Consider the following 19,161-nt stretch of genomic DNA (forward strand, 5'->3'; position numbering starts at 1 on the left):
AGCTGGGGGTCCGGGAGGACCCAGCCAGCACGTCCCAGTGTCTGCTGATGGTTCTGGCGAGGCCGTTCAGCCACCACCGGCTCCACCACCTGGTCCGGCCTCCGAGTCTGCGGCTCCACCACCTGGTCCGGCCTCCGAGTCTGCAGCTCCGCCTGGTCCGGCCTCCGAGTCTGCAGCTCCGCCTGGTCCGGCCTCCGAGTCTGCAGCTCCGCCTGGTCCTGCCTCTGCTGCTCCGCCTGGTCCTGCCTCTGCTGCTCCGCCTGGTCCGGCCCCCGAGTCTGCAGCTCCGCCTGGTCCGGCCTCCGAGTGTTCAGCTTCGTCTGCTCCTGAGGTCTCCATGCTGTCTGTTCCTGCACGTCTTGTCCGGCCTGCATGTCTTGTCTGGCCTGCTCGTCCTGCACGTCCTGTCCGGCCGATGACTGGACGTCGTTGCCGTCATGGACGGCCCCCGGAACTACGCCGCCACCAGTGCCTCCCGCCCGGCCGGCCTCCTGATCTGCTCGGTCGCCGTCGGTGCCTCCCGCCCGGCCGCCCCCCTGACCTGCCCGGGTTTGGACTGTTGTGCCGTTAGCCTCCGGGCCGGCCCCCCTGAACTTTTTTGAGACTATTGCCTGGGCCTCTGCGCCTTTCGTGAGCTCTTTTGTTTGTTTGCTTTTGGACTATGCCTGGGCCTTGGTGCTGTTGTTTTGGACTTTGTTCCTGTGTTTTGTTCTGTTGCTTTCCAGGCTCCGTTGTTTGTTCTTTTTTTTGTTTCTGGCTCCTTGTTTGGTTTGTTTCGAGCCCTCCATCCTGTTTCCCCCGCCGCCCACCCTGGTTCGGTTGTTTTTGGGTTTTTTTTGGTTTTGATGTTTTGGTTGGGCTGTCTGGAAGCCAGCCCTTAAGGGGGGGGTACTGTTAGGATGCCTGGGTCGTTGACCCAGGGGTTTTGAGTTTATTATATTATTTATACTTTCTAGTCTTTGGTTTCTTTGAGTTCTGTCTTATGGTTTATGTCTCTGTCTTCTTTAGTTGCTCTGTCTCCCCTGTCAGCTGTATCCCCTTGTCTAGTTCGCGTCTCTGTGTGTCCTTAGTGGCTATATCCCCGTGTCCTGTCTGTGTCTGCCCTGGTCCCACGTTTCTGTTCCCTCTGTTGCAGTGCGTGCGAGTCTGTGTCTTTGTTCAGTTTGTGTTATGTGTTTCCTGTTTTACATTGAAAGTCCATGTCTGATGTTAATGTGTCTGGTTTTGCTTCCCCTTGTCTCGTTAGGCCTGATTTGCCCCAGCTGTGTTTCCCTCCTGTTACTCATTCCCTGATTGCTCCCTCTGTGTATTTAAGCCCTGTGTTTCTTAGTGTCTGTGTCGTGATCTACCGTTTACCAAGCTGTGTGTTTTGCCCATCCACCAGTGTTAGTTTATTTTGACTTTTTTCCAGTTATGTTATGTTTGCGTTCAGCATTAAAGTTGTTTTGGTTTAAGTTCTGTCTCCGGAGTCTGCACCTTGGGTCCTATTCCTGTCTGCACACAGCCATCACCTAACAAAGTTGAGCTTTATTAAGACTCGAGGGGAGTAACAATAACTGTCCAGAAAATAGAAAAAAAAGAAAAATTTGCATGTTCTCAGCATTTAAAATAGTAATTAAAGTGTATTTTGAGTAAATATGACATTTAATTTTTTTTAACTGAACTTCAATAAATTCCTGTGTCACAGTAGAGCAATATCTTTATGTTCATGCTAATAGTCAATTTTGTGAAAGCATCGGATTATTGGCTATAAATAGTTAACTCAGTATAATATGCTGGACTCAACCACACAAAAATGAAAGACACTGGGGAAAAATAAGTATTCACAGACTTTTAGTCGTTTGTAATCTACACATTTTCCTAAAACTGCTTTAAAAGTACAAGCATGCATTACACACAGTGAGAAAATAAAACTTTTTTGTTCCCAAACTTATTTCCAACAAACTTTATTTGTAATCAAGAGATTAAAAAGGAACACACTCAGGTTACTTTATTTGAAGCTGTCAGTATAAAGCCAGTCTGCATTAAGTTAGCAATTCTAACTGCACAAATAAGCACAATACAACATAATGAAGGAAACGTCAGCTTGTTAGCCCATTTAACAATTAGAGTGAGCGATTTTCTGTCTTTTTTACAGATAAATATCCAAACCATGACACCAATGAAAATGAGAAAACAGACTCCAGAAAATTTACCTCAAACATAACAAATGCTCTTGCCCCTTTTTTTTTTTACACAGTCACAGTCTGTCTCCCAGTTCAGTTTTCAGTCGATCATTGTTCCAACATATATTAGATTATAATACTCAACACATTCCACTGTCTGACCCCTAATGAATGTGACCTTTTGGACATTAAAAATGGAGGCGCTCGTGCTTCTTATATTAAATCCTCCATTAGGAACCTTGGTGTTACCTTTGACCCAGCTCTGACACACACATTAAATCTTTGGTTCGCTCTTGTTTTTACCATTGAAGAAATATCACTGAGTCCCATTGTGTCATGCTCTGAACTGGAAATGATTCTTCGTGCTTTTGTTTCATCTCGCGTAGACTATTGTAATTCCTTGTTTACTTGCTTAAGTAACGCCTCCCTGGAACGACTGCAGGGTGTTCAGAATGCTGCTGCCAGGCTTCTGATAAAGCATCACAAACACTCCCATGCCCCGCCCCTGCTGATTCAGCTGCACTGGCTCCCTGTCAAGTTCAGGGTCCAATTTAAGATCATAATCATGACTTATAGGGCCCTGCACGGTGTAGCTCCAACTTACTTAAGTGATCTTCTCCTTTCTTATCACCCCAGCAGGTCCCTGAGGTCTTGTGTCCAGGGGTTGCTGGTTGTCCCGCTTACAAGGTTAAAAACAGAAGGTGACAGAGCGTTTGTATCAGCGGCTCCCAGACTCTGGAACTCGCTCCCTTTGAGTTTGAGATCTGTGGACTCAGTCGTGTCTTTTAAAAAGCAGTTAAAAACGTATCTGTTTAAACTGCTTTTGGTTGATTTTGTTTTGTTTGAGATTTTTCTGCCTCTGTAAAGCACTTTGTGATTTTATCTTGAAAGGTGCTATATAAATAACATTTTACTTTACTTACTTACATGAGTATGTTTTCTAAATTCAGTGATGACGTCTTTTGAGACAGGACTCATCAGAACATTTAGCATAATGGTCAAAGTCTGGGTTGTAGCTGCTCTCATCATCCTGAGGCCAATTACCAATGACAGAGTAAACTGACATGTTTAATTGATAACTGATTAAATCTGCAAGTGAAACATTTCCATATGCAATTTTTACAGAAAACTGTATTTTCTGTAAAACCATGAGAATGTCTCGTGATTTGAGTTTAATTCTACATATCTGTCTGATGGGTTTTCATCTTGTTCCATAAGGTTTTCCTAGCTTTTTTCATAACTGCAGGTATGTACTGCAGAGCTCCTCTGGCACCTTCATCCACTCTGCTTCTCATCTCCTCCAGTTTCTGGACCTTCTCCGTGTCTCCTTTCTCCTTCATCTTCTCACTTAATAACTCTAAGTGTACAATAGTGGACAGAGAAAAAACATTCAGAGCGATTTCCTCCAGTCTGACAAGATGTTGGTAGGACTCCTCCAGCCTCTGTGACTTCTCTGCTGTCAGCTGGTTCATTTCCTTTTCTAGATTTTCCAAAAGGCTGGACTTGTCCTCACTTTCTGTCTTGTTCTTGTCATACTTGTTTTTCGTTTCTTCATCAGTCTTTTTGACACGACGTGTCTTGGTTACATAGATCTTCCTTTCTTTCACATGATCTGATGCAGGACACTTGTTGGTACAAACAGTGCAGCGGCCTCCTGTCATGACCTCACAGTGTTCGGGATACCAGGCCATTGTGCATCCAGGATAGTGACAGTTCTCCTTACAGACTTTACAGCTGACAGCTCCTTCATACCCAGCCAACAAGCACCACCACCCAACCTCGATATCTTCTCTAACTTTGTAGACCTCATCAATTTCTATAGTGAACTGCTTATTTGTCTTCATCTCTTCTTCGTGTTTCTTCAGAGCCTCTTGAGTCTGTTTTATTTCTGTCTGTTTTGATTCAATAAAATCTATTCTTTCTTGCAGGTTTTGAATGCAGGCTGTCAATCTGATGCGTTCATTTAACACTTCAGCAGTTGTCATCAGTTTCTGAGGTTCAATATTTTCCAGGAATTCTGAGAATTCACTCATTCCTCCCTCTGATACTCTCCATGCGTTATGCAAACCCACCTTGTCTTTCTTTTTTCGCTCTTTTTCCTGTTGGTTATTGAACAGGAAGTAAACTGGCTCATCCTCTATTCTGGCACATTTTATTTTTGCAGCTTCAAGAGCTTCAAGAGCATTTTCAGGTGTTACACTATCTGAGTGTGTGATCAGGGCCACAATGTTTTTCTCCAGGTTTTTTCCAAACAGAGAAATGACTGAATCAAAGATGTACCTCAATCGATCACTCAGTCGATTATCTGTTGCCTTCATCACTAGACCCACTGCATGAACTTCTTGAACTCCGTCATCTGATCGAAACAACTCCAATAATCTTTCACTAACAATGACATCATCCTCAGTCCCTCTGGTGGCTCCATATCCAGGAGTATCGATGATGGTCAGAGAGTAGGGCAGAGTTTCATCTTCAAAACCAAAGATCTCGTACACGATCACATCTGATGTCTGACTTTCTGATTGACTTTTCTTCTTCTCCTCTACAATCTTAAACCAGACTTCATCCTCCCACTTCACTCCCATGGTGTAGTTGACCAAAGCATTGATCAGAGTAGATTTTCCTGCTCCTGTTTCACCCACAAGTAAGATGGTTCTGTTTGTCTTGTTTAGATTTTTTTCACCAACAGTCATTTTTGTCAGCGTTCCAAACATTTTTTTCTTTGGGTTTAGCTGGTAAACAGGAGGAGGTCCTGAACTGATAAGAACACTTTTGAGGATGGTGTTCTTGTATTTTGAAGACATATCCCTGGTCCTGAGAAGCAAAAATAAAAATTTGTTAAGTTTCGGTTTTTTGCCATACATTTAAGATAAGTATGCATGTTTCAACATACAGACACATAAATCATAAATGCCAACCAATCTGCAATCTGTTAACCCTTTAAAACCAGTTAGAGCGGCACGCTCCGTTTTGTGTAACTATTTTTAAATCCCGGTAGCACTGCAACCACGTAAGCTAGCGCAATAATTTTTTTTGCATATGAAACCGGAGGAGTTGTACTTACATCTTATGCCATCAGCTTGTCCTCGGTCACAGTTTCCTTCCACATAAAGCTTTGCAAAAACTGCATAAAAAGCACTTGCAGCAACGAAAACATAATATTCCAGAAACACGCTTTGCCGATCCGATCAGCCGTTCGTAACACTTCCTTGTTGGAATATACATCGGCGCAAACTATCGCATGTCCGCCATGTCCTGCCCGAAACCAGAAGTGACGACATTTCACGGAATCTTTAGGTTTTTACCTTCAGGGCCTGATAAGCCTAAACTGGTGTTTTCACAAATTCAAGTTTGACTTGGTTGCTTAGGACTCATATTGCACTGCTGGAAATAGTTGATTTTGATGCATATGCTGCTATTTTGCAAATTTGCACTATAATATTTATTTTTGTTTTTCCTGCAGTATATAAAAATCGGTGTATTTCAAAAATAAAACTATGAAAACACTAAATTTCCTGTGGTGGGAAACTATTTTGTGCAACTAATTTGTATTTACAGTTTTGAGGGATAAGCCTCTTAAATTTCTCTAACTACAAATATATGTTAACATGGCCCAAAAAATCATTGGACATCCTCTTCCCTCCCTGAAGGACCTGTACAGCACTCGCTGTCTCAAGAGGGCACGCAGCATCCTACGGGACTGCACACACCCAGGACACCGGGTGTTTAAGCTGCTGCCGTCTGGCAGGAGGTTCAGGCTGCTGAGGTCCCGAACAAATAGACTCAAGGACAGCTTTTACAACAGGACAATAGCCCTGATCAATGTAAATAGCTGACCTGACTGGATACCTCCCTGGACTTTTTAGGGGGAGGTAACAATGTTTAAAACGATAACAATAATATTTATATTTATAACAAGGTGCAATAATAATTAATGTGCAATAATAACAGTGTGCAATACACATACACGTATTCTTCTTTTTTATACTAAGTTAATATACTGTGTTGTGTTGTTTGTTACGTTGTGATGTGTCATATCGTGTCGTGTTGTGTTATATGTAGTGCCGACGTAGGACAGTTTTTCCAATTTCATTGTACTACTGTACTATGTATGACTGTGCAATGACAATAAAGAGTTATCTTATCTTATCTTATCTTAAAAAAAACAAAAAAACAAAAACGATTTTACATTTTTTTGTAGTTTATTGCACTTTTTTGCAATTTATGTAATTACTATGCTCTTATTGCATACATGTTATTAAAATTTGGGCTATAATGGTTGTATTGATGTATAGCAACTTGAAATGCTCCCAAAAATGAAACTACAGTAAAAATATAAAGATAAGCTCTGGCGTACTTGGTTCTATAGTAGGTCTTAAAGGGTTAATAAGAATGATATCAAAATGTTGTATCAAAGGTCTCATAGGACTCAAAGGACTCTTTTATTTATTTTTTATGGTAGTGGTTCAGTGGTTGAAGAAATGTGAGTTAAACCATCTCATGTGACACAGACAGCTAAGAGTAGTAAATTACACATGACGAGGTGTAACTTGGTGTTCGTTCTCTCTGCGGTAGAGTATCACTTCCTCTTCCTGTTCCAACAATCAGTGGTGTTTTTGAGTAGCTGGTCTCCTCTCCACCACCAGAACACTAGCTTTCCAAACGTCACTAACTGCATTCTATCTGACCCCTCTGATTGTTTTGCACAGTAAATGTTTTATGTTTAGCGACTGTCTGAAAGTTTTACCTTCATACTACAAATATGATGGAAATTGTTTTCCATATTCAGTATATTTTTCTTGCATCATGAATTCAGAAGTTTGGGATATCATTTGTAGTTATGTGTGTTCAGAGTAAGAAGATGCTTCAGACAGATTTTCCCCACACATACAAAAAGTAAAGCATCATTGAAAAGCTTCAAATTTCTCTTTCTGTCAACAGTTCAGTGAGCAGAAGATGAAATGATCTCCAAAAGGCTCAAAGTCAGAGAGGAAACTTTCTTTTCTACATTTTAGCAGATTACAGTTTGATTTTTATTGGATGGATTCTCAGAAAAGTGGAGAGTGACTTTAGTTTGTAGACGTTAAAATAATAACCAGTGTTTGAGTCATTTTTGATGCTCTGAGTTTGATGAGTAAAAGTGAAACCTTTGCAGCAAATTTAGAGTTAGTTCCTCTAACTTCCTCCAACATTCAGACCATGACTGATGGAAGAAAACACGAGCATCACTTCCTGTTTGCTGAAGTGGATTTTCAGTTGTTTAGAAACCAAAGGCTTGTTTTTAAGAGAGTTTAAATGGGACTGAGGGAACGACGTGTTTGCACTGCAGTTTATATCCAGCAACATCAAGCAGTTAAATCAAAGAGTTCATGTTGCTAACAGCTCACCTCTCTGCAGCAGACACAGGCTGCACTTTAAAATCAATGGGGGGACTTTTAGACTTGCCAGACTTTCTGGGTTCAGGTTCATGTTTGTGTTTTCTCCCTCTTTGGTCCCTGTGAATAATGATGGAGCAGTGATGTGAGTGCTGAGCTGTGACATGGAGAAGAGTCATGGACAGTTAGAGATGGTCGTCTCACCTCTGAGCTTTGGTCTGGCTCTCATGTTCCCCACACAGAGTGCTTTTAGAGGGAGGGGCTCCCTCCTCTCTGTCCTCACACTGATCCATGCTGCTCAGCTCACACACACTTTCTACCTGCAGGGGAAACACAAATCATTCATGTGCACATCAGCTGATGTCCATCATGTGTGCTGTCCAAACATCAGCTGCTTCTTTCCTGCTTCCTCTCAGTGTCAGCTGGATGCAGTCAGACAGCAGTGTGAGGCAGAGGAAGCTGCCATCAGCTGCTCTGCTATCAGTCCACTAGATGGAGCCTGAAGCACACACGATGCATTCACTGACACACACTGATTAATCCTGCTGTGTCTGCAGAGAACTGTACAGACAATGATTTACTGTTAATAAGGAAAATAACAAGTAATATTTTGTCTCTGTTCAGGAATAAGGTGGACAGCAAACAAAAGGAAGGTGGAGGCAAATTTTAACAATAAGATGAGTTTGATATAATTTCACCTGGTGGTTTCTGACTATGTAGCTTTAATTTAAACTGGACAAAAACTTTAGGAGTTAGTTTGAGTACCACATCCCCTTCCCCCCAAAATTAGTTAAAGACGCCAAGATCTTTTACTTTTTTTTACTCATTAGAAATGAGTATATCAAATCGGATGGAGAACTGAATCACTGTTAAATATATATATATATATATATATATATGTCAACATGAATCAATCTTTTAAAAACCTCCACTACATCATAACTCATCTTTCAGCAGAAGGTTTTAAACTATCTGAGTAACAAGGAGTACTATGATGGTTGAAAGGAACTCTCATGCTGTCATGTTTAACTAGAATTTACATCCAAAATCCAGCACTATTGTTCTACAAGAACTATTTTTACTTTGACTTTAACAAAGCTTTTGTTTTTAAATAACTTCGTTCATTGATATCATCATATTTTAACGGCTCCCTTAAACATATACAGTATTTTCTCAAAGTTGCATAGTTGTGTAGCTGCGAGGGACTAACTGCAGCGAGATTGCAGTGAATCCCATCTACAGGATCACTGGAGACTGAAAGCAGCACTCAGAGGGAACCAGCAGGGGGCATCACTGAGTCCTGTTACATACTTTCCATGAATTCTGGAGAATATTTAACAGACAAACATGAACTCTGATCCTTCATAAAACAACTTCAGAGTCAAACTGGAGTCCAGCGTCTGAAGCAGGTTCTCACATCAGGACTCCAGTTCTTCTAGTTTGACTGTGAGCCTGTTCAGAGTCCACATGAACACTGAGTGTGACTAAACATCAAAGCACGATCACACTTCCTCTGTTAAAGAGGATCAAACAGTGACAGATGTGTGAGCAACGTTTCATGATGTTGGTACTGACCTGCAGCACAGTCTGATGAAGACGCCCACACAGACTGTTAGTCTGATATGATGTGAGGAGAACAAACCTGCACACTCTGTTTGAAAGGCTCTGAGGTGGATGTTGGAGACTTTGTTATTGCTTTGGAGTCTTTATCCAACACCAGACGTCAGAGATGAAACAAGTCTTCATATGTTCTCCGCAGAAACACGCTAACAAACAAAGAGCAGCTGCTCTGTGATGAAGAGGAAACCTCAGAGACTGGAATGAATCAAAGTTGCACTTACTCAGCTTCTTACCATCAACTTCTTCAGTCTGCAGCTCTCTGCTGTCTGGACCAGGTCTGTGTAGAAACAGAGAAAATCCTCTGATTCTTCTCCGTCAGTCTGAAGTGAGTCTGAAGCTCACAGGACAAAGATCAGCTACCACACTCTAATATAACACCCACACTGTATGTAGCATTTCGCTAATAATTGTCTAGAGTAGATGTGGGTGTCTCTGCAAGCTCAAACAGTTTAAAACAGCCATTAAACAGTAAATCATAAAAGAGTCTTAAGCTGCAGCTCTCAGGTCAAAGCTCAGCTGCTGCACCTTGATATCAGTTTATAGGTTTAAATAAATCATTACCCTGAAACAAAAGTTAATCATTATCTTTTCCCTCTGAATGCATTTCACTTGGCCTTGACGTGTTCTGACTGAGCTGCATGTTTCAACATGTTTCAAATGTTGCAAATAACAGAAGTTGTGAATTTGAAGTGTTTTGGTTATATCATTGATTTGGTTTTTTCCATGTAGATGAATGAAGACAGGGTGTGACTCCTATCCTATCTCCTTTTTATAACGTCCTCTCCTCGAAGGAAACATCACGGAGGTTGAGCAAAGATGGGCAGGAGAATTGATAAAAAGACTTTGTAAAACAGAAAAGTGTTGGACTGAGAATCCAAACAGTCTCACACTAGTCTCACCTTAACGATGTGATGCAGAATGTCCTCCATGTTGAAACTACAACATGTGCGTCTTCATTCAGCACATGTTGTCCCCCTGCTGATCTCTGCAGCTCATTCAAAGGAGAGCAGCCTGGGAAACATCAGCTTTGAGTTAGAAACATTCAGGGTCAGATTTACTGACGTCTGCAGCAGCACAAAGACTTCTTTAGATGGTAAAAAGCTTCTGGATTTACTGACGCGGCTCTTTCTCAATATTCAGTTACACTAGTCTGTACTTCAAAGGTTCACACAAAACAATGGTCACATGTGTAAGCAGTTTGTGCTTCAGCCGACTGTAACAGGCCCAGATAAACTCCTCAGCTCTGCGTTGTTGTATTTTTAAAGAACACAAGGAATCTGTGCAGATATATTTCCTGAGTGGAAATATAACAGTGTGGGCTCAGTACAAATGGCTTCACCACTCCACATAGCACACTCTGGTGTAGCTTCAGCAGACTGACAGTCATTTCTGCAGCCAGCCTCGACTAACCGGCCACACCAACAGGGGGCGCTGTTTCCCCCAGTGCACTGACATTTGTGGCAGTAATAGCACAGAAAGCCTGTTCCACATGTATGCCTGAATACAAACAAACAGATGTTAGAAGGCTTTGATTTTTATTTGAGTGGACAATCAAACTGGCAATAGACAGCAGGGGTTTGGAAGAGAACTGAACATCTAATCTGATCATTGTTAGAGCAGCATTCAGGATCTCCACGTATTAACACACTGTTTCTGCTGAAAATGGTTCCTCTTAAATGCAGATATTTTATTGTCAGATTTAATTTAGAGTGTTAAATATCAACACTTCACAGAGTTCTTCTGATTCTTCATCCGATGGAAGACAAAACACTGCTCAGTCGACCCTTTCACACTTTATTCTCTCACAAAGTTACTTCTGGAAGGGAGATGCGTCCTGCATGGTGACACACCCCTAACAGTCTTTATTCCCAGCTCATTCTAGTCTAAACAACAGTGTCCCAGTAACTTTCCACTAGAAGATGCTCCCTGTTATCTACTTTCTCCCAGGCAAGCGAGAGTCTACAGCCTTCTAGCCCCCAAGGACACGTAGCCTGATGCCTTTATTTTCAGGGCCGTGTCCACTTAATACTACAATATATGGTTACGTGGCATTTTAGTTCATATAAAGCAGAGAACTGAAGCATTTCAAATAATTCCATCTCAACAAGAGTCAGCTGTTTAAAGAAGAACAGATGATGAAAGGACTAGACAGGGTTCAGGACGCACGCTGAAGTCATGTGCCCAACAGCTGCCGGGGTGTTCACCAACATCTTCAATCTGTCTCTGCAGCAGGCTGTAGTCCCAACATGCCTCACATCAACTACCATCATTCCTGTGCCCAAAAGACAGTCAGTAAAATGTCTGAATGACTGTCGCCCGGTCGCTCTGACACCAATGACCATGAAGTGTTTGAGAGACTTGTTCTTCCACACACCAACATCCCTGCTGACCTGGACAGCCTACAGTTTACTGCAGGAACAGATCAACAGAGGATGCAGTCTCAATCACACTTCACACCAGCCTGACTCATCTGGAGCATCCCAATACATATGTTAGGATGCTATTTGTAGACTTCAGCTCGCCATTTAACACCATTGTGCCACACAAACTTGTAAACGAGCTGAATGACCTGGGACTAACCACCACACTCTGCTCATGGATCTTGGATTTCCTCACAAACAGGCCACAGAAGGTCAGGGTGGGCAGCCTTACATCACCTGCTATCACCATGAACACAGGAGTACCGCAGGGCTGTGTTCTCAGTCCAGCTCTTTTCACTCTATTCACACACGACTGCAAACCCATCCACTCCTCTTCTAACACCACAGTGAAGTTTGCTGATGACACTACAATTGTCATGGTCGGCTGTGTGGCAGGTAGTGATGTGTCCTGTGTGTCGAAGCTTCGAATCGTGCATCGGGTAATCGCGGGGGCGTTTTTCTGAAGCGCATATCGAGGCTTGCGTTGATTACGTATGCAGTGACGTTCGAGGCCTCGCAAGCAGTCCGTACCATGTGACTGATTCGGGAACTGGTTCACCGGTTCGCGCCAGATTCGAAATAAAATGGGCAATGCTTCGAACCATGAGTCGACCAGTTGGATGGGAAGCTTCAGTTCATCATGAGGCTTCATCTCACCATCACTAGTGGCAGGCAGGCAGGAGTGGTGGACCCAAAATGCAGGATTCTTAGGAAACGAGGAATCAACTGAAAATGCAGCTTTATTGCTGGAACAAAACATCAAGATAAAATAAAACTCACAAAAGCAAGCAAAACTCTAAACTGAGATGCAGGAGGACTTGAAATCATGAACACACAGCAAGAGAGGGTGAACAGCCGTTAACGACGCGATGCTGACACAAAGACACACTGGGCTTAAATACACTGAGGGAGTCATCAAGGAATTAGAGACAGAAGGGGGACACAGCTGGGAGAAATAAGACCTAACGAGACAGGGAGAGCAAAGCCGGAACACTGACATCAGACAGGAACAAGAACCTTCAAAGTAAAACAGGAAACAAAACACACTTTACTAAGACACAGACTAGACAGAGAGAGACAGACTTGACACTGACCAAAGTCTACTAAATAATCATCATAATCAAAACAGTATCACTGATAAATCATAAATCATAATCTAGAAAAACACCAAAGCATGAAAAACAGAAAGCTGGGTCAACATGACCCAGAACCGTGACAACAATAGTGGGAGGATATCAGACAACAGCGAGTCTCACTGCAGAGAGGACGTCCAACATCTAATCAGAGGGTGTGGAAACAACGAGCTGGTTCTGAACACTGCCGAAACAAAGGAGATGGTTGTAGAGACAGAAGAGCCAAGAAAACAACACGACCACCCCTCCACATACATGGTGAGGAAGTTGAGGATGAATGGCATTAAATTCCTGGGCCTACACATAACAAAAGATCTCACATGGACTATTAACACATCCCACTCAGTGAAGAAAGCACAGCAGAGACTTTTACTCCTAAGGAAACTTAAAAAAGCAAATGTGCCGACCAGGCTCTTAGTAAACTATTACAGGAGCACAGCAGAAAGCATCCTCTGTCACTGCTTTATTTACTGTGCTAAGTGCCTTCTTTTTACTTTATATTTTTGTTAGGGTCTCTGGGTCGTTGACCCAGTGTTTTGTGTTTTTGGTTCTTTGATTTTGTTATTTCATTATATTCTAGCTTTGCTGTATGGGTTTTAGGATTATTCTTAGTTTAGGTTCTCTGGGTGGGGTTTGGTTAGAGTTTTAGTGTTCTGGTTTTCTGTCTGTGTTCCATGTTGCTGTCTCCCCTTTCTGCTGTATCCCCACATCCAGTCAGTGTCTGTGTCTGCCCTGGTCCCACGTCTCTGTTCCCTTTGTTTTAGTGCTTGCCTGTGAGTCTGTGTTATGTTTCCTGTTTTACTTTGAAAGTCCATGTCTGATGTTAATGTGTCTGGTTTTGCTTCCCCTTGTCTCGTCAGTTCTGATTTGCCCCAGCTGTGTTTCCCTCCTGTTACCCATTCCCTGATTGCTCCCTCTGTGTATTTAAGCCCTGTGTTTCTTAGTGTCTGTGTCGCGATCTACTAGTGATGGCCAAATGAAGCTTTCCGAAGCACGTATTGAAAAATGGTTCATTACTCTAAGCTTTTCAACACAGTCCTCTCCGGTGACATCTGGTGGTGAATATTTAGAAGAGCAGCTTGAATCTGCAAAATAAAACGGACTGCTCAATTATCACTGCTCACTCAAGAGTGGAGTTCTCTCTGATATTGGGCCACCGTTCCGTTGCTTTGAACATGTAATTGGTTTTGTTTTCTCGATTGGGGGGCTGAAAAAATGTAATGCGTATTTGCGTAATACATTTTGATCAATAAAGTTTCCCTATTTAAACATGCACTATGGTGTGGCCTTTCTCTGCTCATAACTCCTTTATGTTGGTAAATACAATAAGTGAGCAATATATATAATATACATATGAGAATGCACAGCACATTATGGAGTATGCCCCTGCTGTGGAGTCCTGCCTCCATCTACTTGTCATTAAATCACAGCTGGACAGGTTCATACAAAATATTAGATTAGGCCAATTCCTATACATATTTTTGACCTAGGGGTGGGATTGATTGTGAACTGGAAAGGGAAAATGCTTAGGAAGCTGAGTACGGCTGCATCGTCACTGATTTGTAGAATCATTTTGATTCGATACAGGATCCGATTCAATTTGATTGGAATCTGGAAAGTTTTGCCTCAGTCAGAAATATTACAATTCTGATCATTTAACAGTATATATCCATAATTTCGTATCTATTAAAAGAAAGCTGACACATGTGAGACTTAATTAGAGATGTAAACAGAGAGTTATGAAACCTGCAGCTGCAGAAGCCAGCGAAGAAAAAGAGGCAAACACAGCGCGGACCCGACGATGCACCAAAATCTGACTCTGACGCGTCGGGTCCGCGCTCTGTGTTCACGTTTGTATGCAGAATCCGTAAACCTGCTCCCAGTTACTGTTTTAGCTGCATGGTGTTTGACGACATGTTGTGAGGTTTAACCTGAGATGCTGGCGTTTCAGGCATAATAACGTTAATTTACAAATCGACACGGGATTTTAATGAATCAATATCACTTTATTCAATTTAGCATGGATTGTAATCAGAAAAGCATAGTCAAAACCCACCCCTAATCAAGAACTTGCAAAGTAAAAACATGATCTATGTCAGGTAGCCCTTTTGTTATTTACAGTTAAAAAGAGGATTAGTGTTACTGTGCGCTGGCTGAGTCTGTTTCTTTTCTTAGAAATAGTTTCTCCTGCCCTGGAGAAAACCCACTTGCATGGAACAGAAGAGGCTGTGGAGTGCAGGAACTACACTGCAAGCTGGTAGATATGCAGGTATTCCTGGGTCCTGCAGACTATCACCTAAAAACAATAAACAAAATGATTTTCTAAACTGTAGCAATGTCATGTACGTATAGTGTCAAATACATTGTTGTAGTCTTCATTAGCTTTAATTCACATGGAAGTGTTCCTAAAGTCATATGCTGTAATGATATTTACATTATGAAAACATGATTTTGGACATTTCAAGTTTTTCACTTCGGCAGATAAAATGAATTGAGCAAAATCAACTCAAAATATTCCCACACGCCAGAACGTCCTCTCTTCCTCGCTGGCTCCATATCTGTCAGTGGAATGATCACCTCTTCGCTCTCTGTCACCATCAGCACACTCCACGAATCCCGTGGATGATTCACTTCCTTATATCCGTTTGAATCAGGTACCGAAGCAGTTACGTGCGTAATGAAGCTTCGGACGTCACTGGTCACGTGACTTTTGCCAAACGAAGCAAGCCTCGACACAGTGCTTCTGAACCAGTGTGTTGTTTTTTTCGACACACGCTCCGGAGCGTCAGCTTCAAGCGGGCCATCACTACGATCTACCGTTTATTTTGCTGTGTGTTTTGCCAGTCCACCGGTGTAAGTTTATTTTGAGTTTTTTCCAGTTATGTTATGTTTGCGTTCAGCATTAAAGCTGTTTTGGTTTAAGTTTGTCTCTGGAGTCTGCACCTTGGGTCCTATCTCTGTCCGCACACAGCCGTCACCTAACAATTTTATACTTTTACTACATTTACTATGGTTATTATGTTACTATGCTGCTTCTTGTTTTATTGCTGCTGGCCTCTGTGAGCTACCAAACAAATTTTGTTGTATAACTACAATGACAATAAAGTTCTTCTTTATCTTTTACATCAGGGGATATGACGGGTGAAACTCAAAACAGCTCTCAGCTCTCCAAGCAAGATGTCAGTATTAAATAAAACGGTCCAGTTATGAAGCTGAACAAACCGATTTACTCAGGAAGAAATCAAACACTGAAATAAACCAAACAGTAACATTTTAAGTTATCTTAGTGACTTATATGTCATGTTTAACCTGAGTAGCCAAAGACCGCAGGCGTTTGAACTCCCAGCACATCGTTTTCAGTGTTCCCACTGGCTCTAGTGAGCCTGGAACCCCGGCTACCTATCGCACTGGTGGGTAACCGACATCTCTGAAAATGTCGGAGCACTTTTGCTAATATGTGATGTCTTGATAAATCAAGCAGATATGTGAAGTTTACACAGCTACATTCTCGCCTGAAAATATCTTAAAAGTTTATTTTGTGATCCAGAAAGAGTAATATTTAAAAGTTTTTAGCCACGCTCCTCCGCCATTGACGCGTCTGAGTTGTGGACAAAATGCATTCTGGCATATTTAGCTGTACCAAGTCCACACAAGCCACCGATGCATGCTCAATAAAAAAGGAGGAGCGAGACCACATCCGGGAATTTTGAGCGTACTTGGCTTGATGGTTGAACTGGAGCAGTACTTGGTCTGTAAGTGATGATGTATCACGAGTCCACGAGAACACAAGTCCACATATTGAGAAACAGCCTCAGAGTCAGTTTGTGCCAGTATTCATTTGTTTTGGTTGTCAGTGAATTATCAACTGGTAAAAAGCTGCTGCACCAGACAAACCAGTGTTCCACGTTAACTGGTTTTTATTCATGTTTTTCACTCTCTGTGTTCCAGATGTTGGCTCTGCAGATTCCTCATTTTTATTGAACGTTCGTCTCCGTTTGTCAGTGTATCTGATATTTGATTAAAGACCTTGGCAAAATACACGTCTCACACTGATAAATAAAGCACTTGGCATTAGATGAGTCAGATCAGATACAAGTTTAAGGAACCTGGATGAAATCATGTGTTTCTTGTAGGCTGCTCTGCTGCTCAGTGTCCATTGCTCCTCATTTTAAATCCTGTTTATCACCTTCGACTCGGGTCAGTCACTCTGAGGGAAGCACAAGTTCCAGTAGCTCTAAGCTCAGGAAACAAACTACATTTACTTATTTTGTGCACATTATTGTGATGATGTTGTATTGAACAGCAGCTGCCCACATTAAACTGTGACTATCACCAGGTAACCTGTGTGTTTCCCCAATCAGCAATGCTTCTGATAGCTGATGGAGTTTGATGATCTCTGTGTCTCCTTTCTGCTTCATCTTTTCAATCAGGAAGTCCAAGTGGACCATAGTGGACGCTGAATCAGCTTTCAGAGCGATCTGCTCCAGTCTGACAACATGTTGGTAGGACTCATCCAGCAACTGGGAACTCTCGGCTGTCAGCTGTTTCAGGGCTTCTTTCATGTTTCTGATTTCTCTCTGTTTCACTTCAGCCAGCTTGATTCTCTCTTTCAGGTTTTGGATGCAGGCTTTCAGTCTGATCCATTTAACACTTCAACTGTTCTCATCAGTTTTTGAGGATTAGATTTTCCCAAGAAGTCTGTCATCGATCCATGTTTGTCTGTGTAACTTCCCATAAATTTCTAAAAACTGAATTTTTCTCTCTTCGCTCTTCATGCTGGCAGTTATCAAACAGGAAGTAAACAGACTGATTCTTCTTATTTTCGGCACATTTAATTTTTGCATCTTCAAGAGCTTTAAAGCATTTTCAGGTCTTCTTCCATCTGAGTGTGTGATCAGAGCTACAATGTTTTTCTCCAAGTTTTTTCCAAACAGAGACATCACTGAATCAAAGACATACTTCAGTCGGTCACCCATGAACTTCATGGACTCCATCATCTGATCCAAACAAGTCCAATAATCTGTCACTGGTGATGTCATCATGTTGGATCCCTCTGGTGTCTCCATATCCAGGAGTATCGATGATGGTCAGAGAGTAGGGCAGGGTTTCCTCTTCAAAACCAAAGATCTCGTACACGATCACATCTGATGTCTGACTTCTTCTCTCCTCCTCTACGATCGTAAACCAGACTCTATCCTCCCACTTCACTCCCATGGTGTAGTTGAGCAGAGCGTTGATCAGATTTTCCTGCTCCTGTTTCTCCCACCAGTAAGATGGTTCTGTTTGTCTTATTTGGATGTTTTTCTCCAACAGTCATTCTTGTTCCAAACTTCTGTTTCTTTGGTCTCAGCTGGTAGACAGCAGGAGGTCCTGAACTGATGAGAAAACTGTCTGAGGTGATGTCTTCATGTGGTGATGAGGTCAAACTGATCCTGCACAGTAAAAAACAGAAAGTCTTCAGTACATGTAAACATTTTGAACAGGCTACTACTGTTTAACATGCTCGGCATCAAAAATCACGTTAAATTTTTTCTTTTTTCCAATTAGATTGTTATTTTTTTCTGTCTGCTCTGCCCAAAGCATTAGTGGTCACACTGCAACTCTTTATTAGACTGTGGAGGCTGACTGTACGCTGCCCACCTAAACAGAACCAACCTCTAATTTTTGAATTTGTTTATTTGTAATTCACAGGCTGAACAAATAAAATCGTTTCCTCAACCTTTGACTGGGTTGACATCACAGTCATCTGGGTGGGTCCCAGTTGTTGCTGCCATGGATTCCTACAGTTTAATGTCACTTTTAGTGATATATATATATGAGTACTTGACTGTAATGTCAGAGTAAAGTCTCACAGACTTAAACACATTTCTACCTCTCCCTCCATGACTAAAGCATGTGTCAGATGTAATGTGCAGAACTGAATCGTGCTCTAATCGCTCTAATATTCTATTCTGTAGGTGTTACAGATACTGCACTGCAGTGGTTTGTATCATATCTATCTAATAGACTCCAGTTTGTGCATGTAAATGGAGAGTCCTCTTCACACACTGAGGTTAATTATGGAGTTCCACAGGGTTCAGTGCTAGGACCAATTCTGTTTACATTATACATGCTTCCCTTAGCAGGACTCTAGAGTGTCACATTGTGACCAAATGTCTCAGTGGTGCAACTAAAAATAATCCTTGGTTGCACCGGAGCAACCAGCCCGTGTGGTCAACAATAGGCTCACATTATGCCCACATCGTGGTCTAAACCAATCAGAGATAGTCAGGGGAGGCACCTCTCTGATTGGCCGTGGTCCAGATATTCCTAGTCCTTTGCATACGTATGTTTGAAAATGCAGGCAGATAGAGATGAGTTGCTTAAATAAAGAAATATCGATTCATTAAATCATGAATTGACTTTATATTAATGTATTTTAGCAGAAACGAATCTCAGTTTAAAGATG

General features: G+C 41.9%; 1 protein-coding gene and 1 pseudogene across 1 annotated transcript; both read right to left on the reverse strand.

Annotated features, from left to right (window-relative positions):
• Positions 1–1,986: 1,986 nt before the first annotated feature.
• On the reverse strand, positions 1,987–5,073 carry LOC146672875 (uncharacterized). The gene has a single exon (XM_085401503.1). It carries the CDS (start codon positions 5,027–5,029, stop codon positions 3,344–3,346), a length of 1,686 nt encoding a protein of 561 aa, XP_085257629.1. The 5' UTR covers positions 5,030–5,073; the 3' UTR covers positions 1,987–3,343.
• Positions 5,074–17,414: 12,341 nt separating this feature from the next.
• On the reverse strand, positions 17,415–18,579 carry LOC146672876 (uncharacterized; annotated as a pseudogene).
• Positions 18,580–19,161: the final 582 nt, after the last annotated feature.

The sequence above is a fragment of the Rhamphochromis longiceps genome, linkage group LG3 (assembly GCF_057381845.1).
Source record: "Rhamphochromis longiceps isolate RC_006_pf linkage group LG3, R_longiceps_female_GT1.1, whole genome shotgun sequence".
NCBI lineage: Eukaryota > Metazoa > Chordata > Actinopteri > Cichliformes > Cichlidae > Rhamphochromis > Rhamphochromis longiceps.

Bases quoted from the DNA above. Each gene is read 5' to 3' on its own strand.
- LOC146672875 (XM_085401503.1), bottom strand. From the start codon at position 5,029: ATGTATGGCAAAAAACCGAAACTTAACAAATTTTTATTTTTGCTTCTC.